The sequence below is a fragment of the Barbus barbus genome (assembly GCF_936440315.1).
Source record: "Barbus barbus genome assembly, chromosome: 14".
NCBI lineage: Eukaryota > Metazoa > Chordata > Actinopteri > Cypriniformes > Cyprinidae > Barbus > Barbus barbus.
Window position 1 is genome coordinate 25135427 of NC_136742.1, and position 12364 is coordinate 25147790.

Consider the following 12364-nt stretch of genomic DNA (forward strand, 5'->3'; position numbering starts at 1 on the left):
AGTTTGTCACAGAATACCTTGGTACTAGTATGTTTTGCTACTTTTTTAGACTATCTATCTATCTATCTATCTATCTATCTATCTATCTATCTATCTATCTATCTATCTATCTATCTATCTATCTATCTATCTATCTATCTATCTATCTATAGCCATACTAATAATGCTGAAATGGCTTTGCTGTTATAACATTTTAAAAGTGTGGGAGGACAGTTCATAATCATAATCTTTATGTTTTGCAATTATAAACAATACAAAAGCAAATATATTCTCTTAAAATTCACATTCATATGCTCAATACATCCTCTTCAGTATATTAAATGTTACAGATAATACCAAACAGTTCAGCTTGAAGTCAAAATGATTGATCCTGTGCCCTAGAGCCTAGAATATGATCTATGTGAGCTATGATCATATCTATGCTGCTTTTATCCTGCGGTCTGTAGCACGAAACACATCCTGTAGTAGCTAAACCATTTTCATGTGTGGAAACTAATGAAGCTGACAGGCTTACTGACCACGTTCACACCGCTGACTCTTTGCCTGTGTGATGTTTTGGGGAGATCATGTGCGCCCTTGATATATGACGGCCACTTCAAAGGCAGGGGCCCGGCGTGAGAACCAGCCGCTCTAAAGCAGATAACCGGTGGATTTATGGCCCCGCACTTTTCCCATGATTGCCGGTGGGTAGCAGGCGCTGTTTGCCTTAATCCCCATTCACTTGGAAATGCTGATACTTTTTCTCTTAAGGAATTTAATGGTGTGACAGTGATTTACTAATGTAAATCTGTCTAACAGACCCTGGCATAAAGGGAGTGGATTAGGCCGGCATAAAGACCCATTTTGGGGAGGAGTGACTGGTGTTGTTGTGCTTTCATGTGGCGCACACTACTGCAGTCCGACCAGCGGTTTGTTCACGCCCGCCAGAATAGCTACATAAGTTTTGACTTGAGCTGTCCCTGAGGGACCAAGGGGGACCTTGAGGGACCTTGTCTTTGAATAACAGTAAACATCAACTGAGAACTGCTTAAATGTTATTTAGAAATGGTTGCAGCAGATTTTATAAACAAAAGTGAACATATTTAAAACGGCTTTTTTAGCTTACTTTAAAGTTATGTTTGTGGTTACTTTCATTTTTGACAGTGATAATTGCTGCGTCAACGTTTTTACAAACAAAAGTGAACATTTAAAATTGCTGGTGATTATGTAACGATGTTGAATGTTGGTGTGTGTTTTATTCAATAAATGTGTTTGTAGCTTACTTTAAAGTTTGTCGACAGATTTATAACTGCTGAAGTGGCATTTATAATTGCAGTTGTTTGTTTCACTTCATTGGCTTCTTTTGCATTATTAGAAAAACACATAAAAGAACGCAAATATTTTCTTTTCACCACACAATTTCAAGAACTCAAGTTATGCTATGGGAAAACAATCACTTTATCTCATAACATTCCACGATCTGTTGTGGTGAAAGCAAATGGAATGATGGTTTTATGGCATATGTGTCAGAATGAAAAAACACGCAGTTTCTTTTTTTTTCTTTTTTGCATTGAAAAAGGTTACATCTTACAGAGCGTGGTAGGGTTATTAAAAAGATAAAGTTACAGTAGTAGAAAATCTCACATATGAGTATTAGTGAATGTTATTTTTTTTTTTTTATTCAGTAGGCCTATTGTGTAAAGCGGAGAAGATCCTGTCTCCCCCCCCAAAAAACAGTAGTGATTGAAGTGCATCATACCAACTCATCTGTCTAATTTCAATATAAACTCTAGTTACAATCTTACACATATACAGATCTACAAACTGGATTGTTAAATCATAGATTACAAAACCGATTCACACCTCACTTTAGTGATTATCTGCAAAACCTTTGGTTTGTATTTGAACAAGCTGTTCTGTTTTACTCTAAAGCTACTGTATGTTTGTGAAAATCACATATGCTTTTTCTATGTAGAAATATCAAAGCATACATCTCAAATGTAGCATTTTAGCAGTGTTTTTGCAGGCACTGTCACACAGTACAGCTCTTTATATGAAGTTAAAACAGTAATTGAATTTTTCTTCAAAAATGAGACTCGTTCTTGACCGTTATGGGTTTTCACGCAGCTTGAAGTGTAAAGTCAGTCTTTCTTTCCCTCCCAGAAAGTTGGCTTATATTTGATGTTGCATATGTGCACAAGTGTAAAGAAAAAACCCAAAGTGCTGACCAAAACACGCACAATAGCTGTTTTCTTTCCTTTATGTACAAAGTGTGGAAGACGTCCAGATGCAACAAGAGCAAATCCAACACTTAAAACGCTCCCACTTCAGTCCCCCACGGTCGGTATGGTTTACTGCTGCTTCCGCTGCTCTGTTGGGATGTGGTGGATGTGGAAACGGAAGGGCTCACAGAGGAAGAAGCCACTGAAGATGCCGTTACACTGGGGCTGAAAAGCGGGAATCCTCCGGGAAACGTTAGAGGGAAGGTTTGCGCCGCTGCAGCAGCTGCTGCCGCGTGAACGGTCGCCGATATCGAAAGCAGCGAAGTGGACAGCTGCGGTACGCAAGGAGCGACGCTGCCAGTATAGGGCGCTCTGAGCGCAGCGTCACTGTGGGTGAAGGAGGAGTTCAGCAGGGCTGCACCCCTCTGAGGAACCTCAGACAGCCTGCTAGAGGAACTCTCTGAGGATGGAAGTCCGCTTTGTTGCAGGAACGCCGCTGGGATGGGATGCAAAGCGGCAGCCCAGTGATGCGGGTGGAGGGCCTGCTGGTGATGGGCCACTGATGTGGTCATGGCGGCTGCTTCCCTCTGCGAGGCGCAGCTGCTGAGGTGAGAAACCAAGCGGACACGGAGGGGGTCACTGGAGTCCAGACCTTCAACGGAGCTCAAATACCTCGCCACTTCAGTAAGACACTCCCGAAAGCCGATGCTCATGAAGTCCATGGCCAGAGAATGTGCATCAAAGTATCCTGAGAGACCGAGAGAAAGAACAATTAAAATGTGAATGCCACACTTCTCTCCCAAGTCCCCCCCCCACCCCCATTTCTATCACCTGATGTAATTTGGGTTTAAAAGACACTTAATATTCAATAATACTGCATTATCGATTTGACTGCACTGACACCAATGGATGAGAACAAAACTTGAACTGAATTGAGCTGAATGATGACAATCTTTTATAGAGCTGCTTTTATAGCTGAATTTACTTACAACAATGACTTTTTATTAAACTAATGACACTATTGTCTTCTATAGAGCTGATTTTAGCTGAACTGAACTCATTTCATAATTGATCAATTTTACACTATTGAATTAAACTGAATCAACACTGAACTGACTCGAGCTAAATAAAGACACTATTGTCTTGTGTAGAGCTGCTTTTCAGCAGATGTTGAATTGATCATCTATTTGATCAAGTTTGCATCACCGATTCTGTTATTTTCCTAATTATTACCGTGAAGCTGCTGTGAAACAATTCAAGCGCTAAATAAATAAAGGTGACTTGATTTGAAGCTTTAATCATGACGAGTCAAATGCAACCCCACTGTGCTCGAGAGGCTAAAGCTAAGCAGACCGGGATTGTGACCTGACCTGTTTGTATGTTTGTTTTGTCTCCCCAGTGCTTCGGTTTTAACACTCATTGGAAAGCCTTAACAAACCCCCAACAGTGCAGCCTGTGAATGTGGCCCCACTCCCCTCCCATGGATTTATGAAAGCAAACACAATTCCAGGGTCAAGTGCTTCTTTTGTCCTGCCGGCACTTTCCCACGAGTTCAATCCTACCATTAACATTGATTTCCACTTTAATCTGGTCAAAAGGGAACTCCATACTCAAATTTCACTACAGTGTTAGGTGGTGTGCAAAACGGGAGCCAATAACAAGCAGACTACCTTTTCCTCCCGTGGCCTGGAGCATCTTCAAGTGATCAACTGTCATCTGCAATATTTCCGCCTTCTCTAACTTGGCAGATCCCTTGGGAGAAGCAATAGGATATGTGAGGGGTTTTTAATATGATAGCTTTGACAACATCCTCTTCCACTTACTTTTAATTTATTATAATTATTAGAACTAATACCTTCATAATGCACATATATAAAGCATGCAAGGACTGAAGCAGAAATATGAACTCACCTGTTTCTCAAATGCTGTTGGCACCAGACGACGCAACTCTGATAAACTATTATTTATTCGGTCCCTTCGTCTTTTCTCAATGATCTGCAATATATGGAATAATGAATAGAGTGTGGTGTATTAGTGGTTTAAATAAATTAGTAAAAACATTTTAATAAATATAAAATAATTATGGAATTACCCCTCTCCGCTTCTTTCTGGCCATGACTTGAGATGTTGTGGTAGGTGAGCCACATCTTATAAATGAACCATTGCTTTGACTTTGGGAGGAAAAGGGGGATGAAAACTTATCAATGCACTGTATAAAGTGTTACCAAAAAAAATATTTTTTTTATTCAGTCATATTAAATTACATTTTTGATTTTTGATTAACAAAACCAGTTCATTTTGATTTTACCACATACCACCTAAAATGCTTGACAGTGATTATTAACACCTCTTTATAACTTTCAACGTTACGCTATTAACAAACAAAATTCCTTAATATAATGCTTAAAAGATCAATAATAGCAGTAGCCTACACTTAAACAGTTAGGAATGTCTGTAACATTTCACAATTATGTTTTTTAACATGTAAGCATTAGTGTAAAAAATGGTAACATGCAATTACAAATTGCAAATAAAATTTCTACTCGATCTAACCCATAAAAACGATTGTTGGTAAAATCTAATGTAGTCAGTTTGATTTAGTCATATTAAATAGTATTAAATGCTACCAGATTAATCACATTTTATAGGTCAAAATACAGTACATAAATTACTAACTTTATTTAGGTTAAATACATTAGTTTATGTACAGTCATTATATATGAAAAATATTAAGTTTAAAATTCTGATACACGATTCAGTAACATTTCAGACTATCGACCTGTTGAGCATCACACAGCCTATTAAGTATTTAATCATTTATAAGATTAACCATCAAAAATGTAAACTACATTATTAATTATATTTGATGTTTATAATTATATTTTATGTCTATAACACATTTTTAGTTAGGCTATAGGCTAATAAAATGTAATAACCATGTACATTTTATATATTTAAAATATATAATGTCCAAAAGAGAGCATTCGATCTTAAGATAACATCTAAAAGTGAATCCTCAGTAACAGAACAACAAGCTGTGGTTCCCATGCACGCTTACCCAGAGTAGTTATTCTCGCTGCCCACATCAATAGTTTCATCCATGTCGCTGTCGGACGTGCTGTCCTCACAAGGCCGCTTCATGATGCAGTGTGCACAGGTACAGTCACCAAACCCTCTGAACGTCTTTCCCACGAACCTCTGGAGCCTCAGTCTCACATTCACGCCCACGTCCTGCTTTGGGAACACCCACCGAAAAAAGAAAACCCGCCCCAAGCCACCGAATGGAGGTCTCAAACTTCATTCCCCTGATAATTGACTCTGCCCAGCTTTAGCACTGGCGTTCTGCACCCGAGGGCCCCAGAAGCGTGAGAAACACTTTGCACAAGAAAGGCGACGGTGTTTCAGAGCCTGACAGAGCTTGGACAGTGTGCAGTTATGCAAGAAATCTAGGTAAAGTGTTTCTGGCAAGGCTAAGATGAGGATGCAGAGTGGCTTGCCAAAATGTAGTCAGGTTTATTCAGTGTAGAAATTATTTGATGATTTTAAGGAAGACATTTCTGCAGTTTTTTGAAGTTCATCTCACGCGTGCCAAATCGGTTTACCGCTCATTAGCTAGCCCTTCAAATAGATAACTAACGATTTATGTTATATTTACAATTATATTAACGCGAAAAGCAAGAAAATATTGTTTTATTCGATTTACCGTCTATTACAGACGACGGTCGAGAGCAGTTGGTTTTACCTCACGTGATTTCTGTTCGCCATCGTGTAGTTATGCTCATTGCCAAACAATATTTATTTTTAGGTTCCAGAAACGTTGTTTACTTATATGTTTAAAATAATAATAATAATAATAATTTTAACCTTGTGTCTATGAAAATGCTTGTTAACAACAACAAAAATACTATGGTAAATCATTATGGTAAATGGTAAATCATTACCATATGCAGTAAAGCAAAAGATAATTCCCCTAAAACGAACCTATATTTAATAAAACAGCAATTTAATGGTGAAATATAGGTTTTCATTACTTTATTATTTATGGGAAAATGAGTGCATCATATGATTTAATGGACATACTGAAAGTCATTTAAAATGTTTCAGTAAACACTGATTATATCAAGATTATAAAAGTATTCAAAACTGATAGGGAATATCTGCACACACACAGACAGACACAATTTCACACATGGCCTTCTCATCTATTTGGAGGCACCAGCTGTAGTGAATTTCCTGGGTTAAACAGTGAAGACGGTACATTGTTTGGGCTCACAAAACCCCCCCTTGTCATGTGCCTTCCCCTGGTGGAGCGTAGCACAGTCTCCCAGGCAGGCCGCCAGTGTGATGACTCGTTCCCACAGCTCTGAGCCCTGCGCTGAAACCCAATCACCATGTGAGAGACGGCCAGGAACACAGGGAGGGCCGGCAGGGCCGCTGCCACTGGGAGGTTACCGCGAGCCGAGCGTCACCCCCACCACTGCTGCCGCAGCTCGTAACCCTATTCTTCACATTGTTTCTTTGTTATATGCCCAGTTTAACTAATATGATATAAAACCTTAGAAATATCAAGCTGGCATTGTGGATAAAGGCAGCTTATGACCTTTCACATACACCATTTCTGCAACATTATAGCACAGATTCATTCATTCATTTACTTAAAAATGAAAAAAAATAAATGTATTTGCATTTAACAATAAAAAGATGCTTTCATGCATAACCAAGTTTTTTTTAGAACAACCTTCAAATAAATACATGAAGGTATACATTTGTATAATAAATTAAAATAACTTGCAATCAAATATTTTTATAAACAGTAGATATTGAAAAATCTCATATAAATTACTATTAGTATAGTATTATTATATAAGCCTTATACTTATAATGTATAAATATCTTTGGATTTCGTAATAAAATTAGGATTTATATACGTGTGTGTGTGTATATATATTCTTCAAGGATCGGCTAAAAACACATCTCTTCCATCTTTATTTGACCCTCTAACTCTAGCACTCTTTATTCTAATTCTATTCTTTAAAACTAACACTAGCTTCTCTATTCTTTTTTGTATTCCATCTATTTCTTTTCTTTTTATTTATTATACAATTAACAAAAGCAAAAAAGCCTCTAACACTAGCTTGCTCTATACTTTTTCTATTCTATCTGTTTTCTCTTTATTATATAATAAAAAAACCTTGCTACGTCTACTATATATGTTAAGTTAACTGAGACTTGTTATAGCACTTGCGTATCATTTCTCTTTTGTTGATTTTGATTGCTTCCATTGTCCTCATTTGTAAGTTGCTTTGGATAAAAGCGTCTGCTAAATGACTAAATGTAAATGTGTGTGTGTGTGTATATATATATATATATATATATATATATATTTTATATATATATATATATATATATATATATATATATATATATATATATATATATATATATATATATAGATAGATAGAAGCACGCAAGCCTCTCCACCTCTCCCCGTGCTGTGACCTTGTCGAGGTGGAAAGGCTTGCGTGCTTCTATGATCCCAAGAGCTAGGCTGGAGGGAGCCTATGGCTCCTGGCAGATTCAACCATACCATATTGGTCTTGGGTGAGGAGAGAGACGAAAGGCAGCACCTGGTCCTCCAGGTTGGAGGTTGTGCGTGGCGCTAACAAGGCCACCACGTAAAAAACCACAATGAGCAATCCTACCGACATCAGGCCCATAGTAGACCCTGACCACCCAAACACTTTGGATGGCAGTATGACCACGAAAGGAAGTCAGGAGCACGAAAGAGGGCCTACTAGGTCCTAAAACCAAGATCTGCATTGGAGCATGGAATGTCCGAACCATCTTTGAGACTACCAAGACAGCACAAGTCCTCAGTGAGATGAAAAGGTATCACCTGGACATCCTAGGGATAAGTGAGAGTCACTGGATTAGATCGCAATAAGCTCCGGTTGTCAAGTCCTATATGATGGGTCTGTCATCCAAAGTTTTGTAAACTCACCAACTTACAGTGCTATGCACCAACCAACGAGGCTGAGGAGGAGGTCAAAGAAGACTGGTATGAACAACTGCAAATGGCGATTTCAAAGGTACCCCAACACAACGTTCTTCTCCTAACTGGTGACATGAATGCCAAAGTGGGAACTGACAATTCCAACAATGAGAGGGCAATGGGCAGATATGGATGTGGTGAAAGAAACAACAATGGTGAACGCCTTGTTGATTTCTGCACGAACAACAACCTGGTCATGGGAGGTACCATCTTCCCACACAAGAACATCCACAAGCTCACATGTCAGTCACCTGATGGTAGGACCATCAACCAAATCAACCACATCATCATTAATGGTAAATGGCGCAGGTCACTGCAAGATGTTAGAGCTTACCGGGGAGCAGATGCCTATAGGGACCAGTACCTAATTGCTGCCACCATTAAACTCAAGTTGAAGAAGTCATTCCCACAAGGCCATTGGCAGAAGAAACTGGACATAGCCAAACTCCAGTATCCAAAGGAAAACAAGGAATTTGTTTTGGAACTTAGAAACCGTTTCAGCATGACAGAGACCTCCTCTGAAATGGAAGAAGAACCCACCATAAACAGCAAAAGGAATGCTATCAAGAACATATACTCTGAAACAGCACAAAAGATCCTGGGCTTTAAACAGAAAGGGGCCAAAGAATGGATATCAGCTAGCACATGGCAGAAAGTTGAAGAGAGGAAGCAGCTATAGGGCTAAGATGCTGAACTCCAAGTCCCAACGACTCCTTGAGAAAACCAAAATGTCCTATAAAAACAAGGACAGAGAGGTGAAGAGGAGTGCTAGGAGAGACAAAAGTGCCATTGGAAACTGCAGCCATTGGAAAGCTGGGCATAGTGTACAAAATCACAAAGCGACTTTGCGGCAAAAATGTACAAACCAAACTACCCGTGTTATGGATAAGAATGGCAACATATGTACATCAGAGAGTGAACAAGCAGCCAGATGGGTTCAACACTTCCATGAAGTGCTCAATCTCCCTGAGCAAGAACAATTAGCCAACATTACAACAACAAACGATATCCTGGAAATCAACACCAACCCCCCTGACTCTGTTGAGGTTAAAGTTGCAATCCAAACCCTGAAAGGCAGTAAGGCATGTGGCATTGATGCTATTTATGCTGAGATGCTCAAGGCCGACATTCTAACATCTACACGAGTGCTGATGGGACTCCTTCAGGAAGGCAGGAAGGCCTTCGACAGTGTCCACCGAAACACCCTCTGGAAGATACTGCACTCCTATGGAATACCATCAAAGATCATCTCAATCATAAAAACATTCTATGAACATTTTGAGTGTAGTGTCATTACGGGAAACAACCTCTCTGAGTGGTTTCCCATACAGTCTGGAGTGAGACAAGGGTGCATTATCTCCCCTATCCTCTTCCTGGTCGCCATAGACTGGATTACAACCAACACCACAGCAGACAGACCCAGAGGCATCCAGTGGACTCTGTTCTCCTAGCTGGAAGATCTTGACTTCGCTGACGATCTTGCTCTCCTATCAACCAACCAGTACGACATGCAGGTTAAGACTGACAGGCTGAACAACTTTGCTAGACAAGTTGGGCTCAGTGTCAATACTTCCAAAACACAAGTGATGTGTGTCAACTCCGTCCCCACAGCCCCCATACTTGTTAATGATGAACCACTTGAGTTTGTGGAAGATTTCACCTAACTGGGCAGTCTTATCAGTAAGGACAGCGGGGCATCTAAAGATATTAAAACAAGACTTGGAAAAGCTCAGGGTGCTTTCTCCCAACTCTGGCCTATCTGGAGACTGCCCAGAAAACAATACAGCCTTAAAACGAAGATGCTCCTATATAACAGCAATGTAAAATCCGTTCTGCTGTACGGTTCTGAGAGCTGGCGAGCTGGCAAAACAGACATGAAGAGAATGGAAGTGTTCCATAATGGATGCCTCCGACGAATATGCCAGATTTTTTGGCCTAATAAAATCTCCAACAATGAACTGTATGGGAAAACGGGAAGTTGGAGTATGATTAAGGAGATTACGCATAGACGTCTGAGATGGCTAGGACATGTGCTGAGAATGGAACAGGACCGCATCACAAAAATTGCCTTAAGATGGACACCACCTGGCAGACCCAAAACCACCTGGCGCAGAACTGTGACACAAGAGCTGAAACAGATGAATCTGTCATGGGGAGAGGCCCAACATGCTGCCAGGGACCGAATGCAATGGAGAGTGCTAATTGAAGCCTTATGTCCCATAGGGGACGAAGAGGAGTAATAATTATATATATATATATATATATATACATAATTCATTTTTACTCAAAAATAGTAAAACGTTTTAATGCTGCATTTCACAGTAAAATATCAGGCCAAGTGGTGTTTAAATAAAGTTATTAGAACTTTTTGAGGTTTTAAATGATAAAAAAAGATACAGTTACAGTTCAGAACAAAGGCAAGTTCTTAATTGTGATGAACTACACCTGTAGTTATTGTATGAACTTGAGAGGAACTGACTGACTACATCCCTTAAAATTAACTTGAGATCAGTTGGTTGAAAGCAAATGTACTGCTTTGACATTTTGCGATCTAATACAAAAAAATAAAATAAAAAATTATAATAATTTGTGTGATTTAACGGTCCAATGATCACCTAATATAGTGGCTAATATAAAAACACAAACCTCAGTATGCTGATGGGTTTCTGCATCAGCCATTGCCTTTAACACCCTGCACCAGATCCAGTCCTCACCACAGATAGCTCCAATCAAGCTGTCAACAGCCTCTCATAGCCCAGGGCAGGCTGCAGCTCTTCCAGGTGTGACCTAAAGTATATAAGGGCTAATTAAAGCAGTCTGTCCGGCTTCACAGACCTGGACTTTCCCTCGTTTTCCCCTGTTGATGGATTTGGCCACTCAAGAATTTTCAAAGTTCTTTTTAGGATAAATAAAGACAGTATAGTGAAAATATTGACAGGAGAGCAGACAACCACGAAGCCCTAATGGCTTTATTTTGATCTATTTGTTGCATATGAAAAATACAATGGAAATTCAAAATAAACGCTGGTTATTAGACATCTACAAAAATGTTTTGTTCATCTGTAGACCCTGGATATGTTAGAGTAAAATAAAACATGGCTAAAAATAAATAAATAAAATAAACACAAACATAGAAAAATGCATGTTATATTAGACATTAATACACTACCAGTCAATGGAATAATTGGGAATAATTAAGATTTTTTTTATTGTTTTTGAAAGAAGTCTTTTTTGCACACTGAGGCTTGCATTTATTTGCTAAAAATTCAAAAACAGTAATATTGTGAAATATTACAATTCATAATAACTTTAAGCATATAAAAATGATTTCTGAAGGATCATGTAACACTGAAGACTGGAGAAATGGCTCCTGAATATTCAGCTTTGCCGGAATAAATTTCATTTTCAAATATATTAAAATAAAAAAAGTTGTTTTAAATTAAAATATTTCATAACTGTACTGTATTTTTGATCTAATAAATACATCCTTCTTGAGCATAACAGGTTTCTTTCAAAACATGAAATATTATTATTTAATATAAAAATTAAATATAAAAAAATCTGAATTATTCCAAACTATTGACCAGTAATGTATATTATTGTGAAAAGCAGCTTTCAATCCTATTCTGTTTGTTTTTGCGTTTCATCCTTGGCTTATAGAAAACAAGTGCCAGTGATATCAGTCTGGGGCAGAACTACAAAACAAAAACCGGAATATGGCCTCCGCCAAGTCTGCCGTCGGGCAGCGTGGAGCTACAAGCTCGTCAGTGTCACCTCTGAGACTTTTCATAGCATGCGGCCAAAGTGGGTCCAACCCTGGGACACAACTTAGTGCAAGCGTTTGTGGATGTTTGTGTGTGTTTCTTCTATTCCCAGGCAGGAGGAAGGATTCCTTTCATCCCAAACATGCTTGCATGGAGAAGGCGGGCGGCCCTGCCCCTGGGCCCGGCGAGAGAGGCCCAGCCCTGATGTGCCATGCTATCAGTGGTTCCCAAGGCTGGCCAGCCTGGGAAAAGCTGGGTGGACCCGTTCCAAAATCAGCATTACATGCATTATTGTTCTTACCCTCCCCGAGTCCCAAGCACACAATGAAAACAACAGCAACAGCCAC

General features: G+C 39.2%; 1 protein-coding gene across 1 annotated transcript; it reads right to left on the reverse strand.

Moving 5' to 3' along the window:
- Positions 1–1021: 1021 nt before the first annotated feature.
- LOC306880299 (hairy/enhancer-of-split related with YRPW motif protein 2-like) lies at positions 1022–5395 on the reverse strand. Its single transcript, XM_079433754.1, has 5 exons — positions 5260–5395; positions 4294–4372; positions 4113–4196; positions 3872–3953; positions 1022–2949 (listed from the first exon to the last, which is right to left on the reverse strand). Exons 1-5 carry the CDS (start codon positions 5340–5342, stop codon positions 2291–2293), a joined length of 987 nt encoding a protein of 328 aa, XP_079289880.1. The 5' UTR covers positions 5343–5395; the 3' UTR covers positions 1022–2290.
- Positions 5396–12364: the final 6969 nt, after the last annotated feature.

Coding starts and splice junctions, on each gene's coding strand:
- LOC306880299 (XM_079433754.1), bottom strand. CDS start 5,342: ATGAAGCGGCCTTGTGAGGACAGCACGTCCGACAGCGACATGGATGAA. Junction 4,373..5,259: donor AGCGAGAATAACTACTCTGG/GTAAGCGTGCAT, acceptor TTCCTCCCAAAG/TCAAAGCAATGGTTCATTTA. Junction 4,197..4,293: donor CCAGAAAGAAGCGGAGAGGG/GTAATTCCATAA, acceptor CATATATTGCAG/ATCATTGAGAAAAGACGAAG.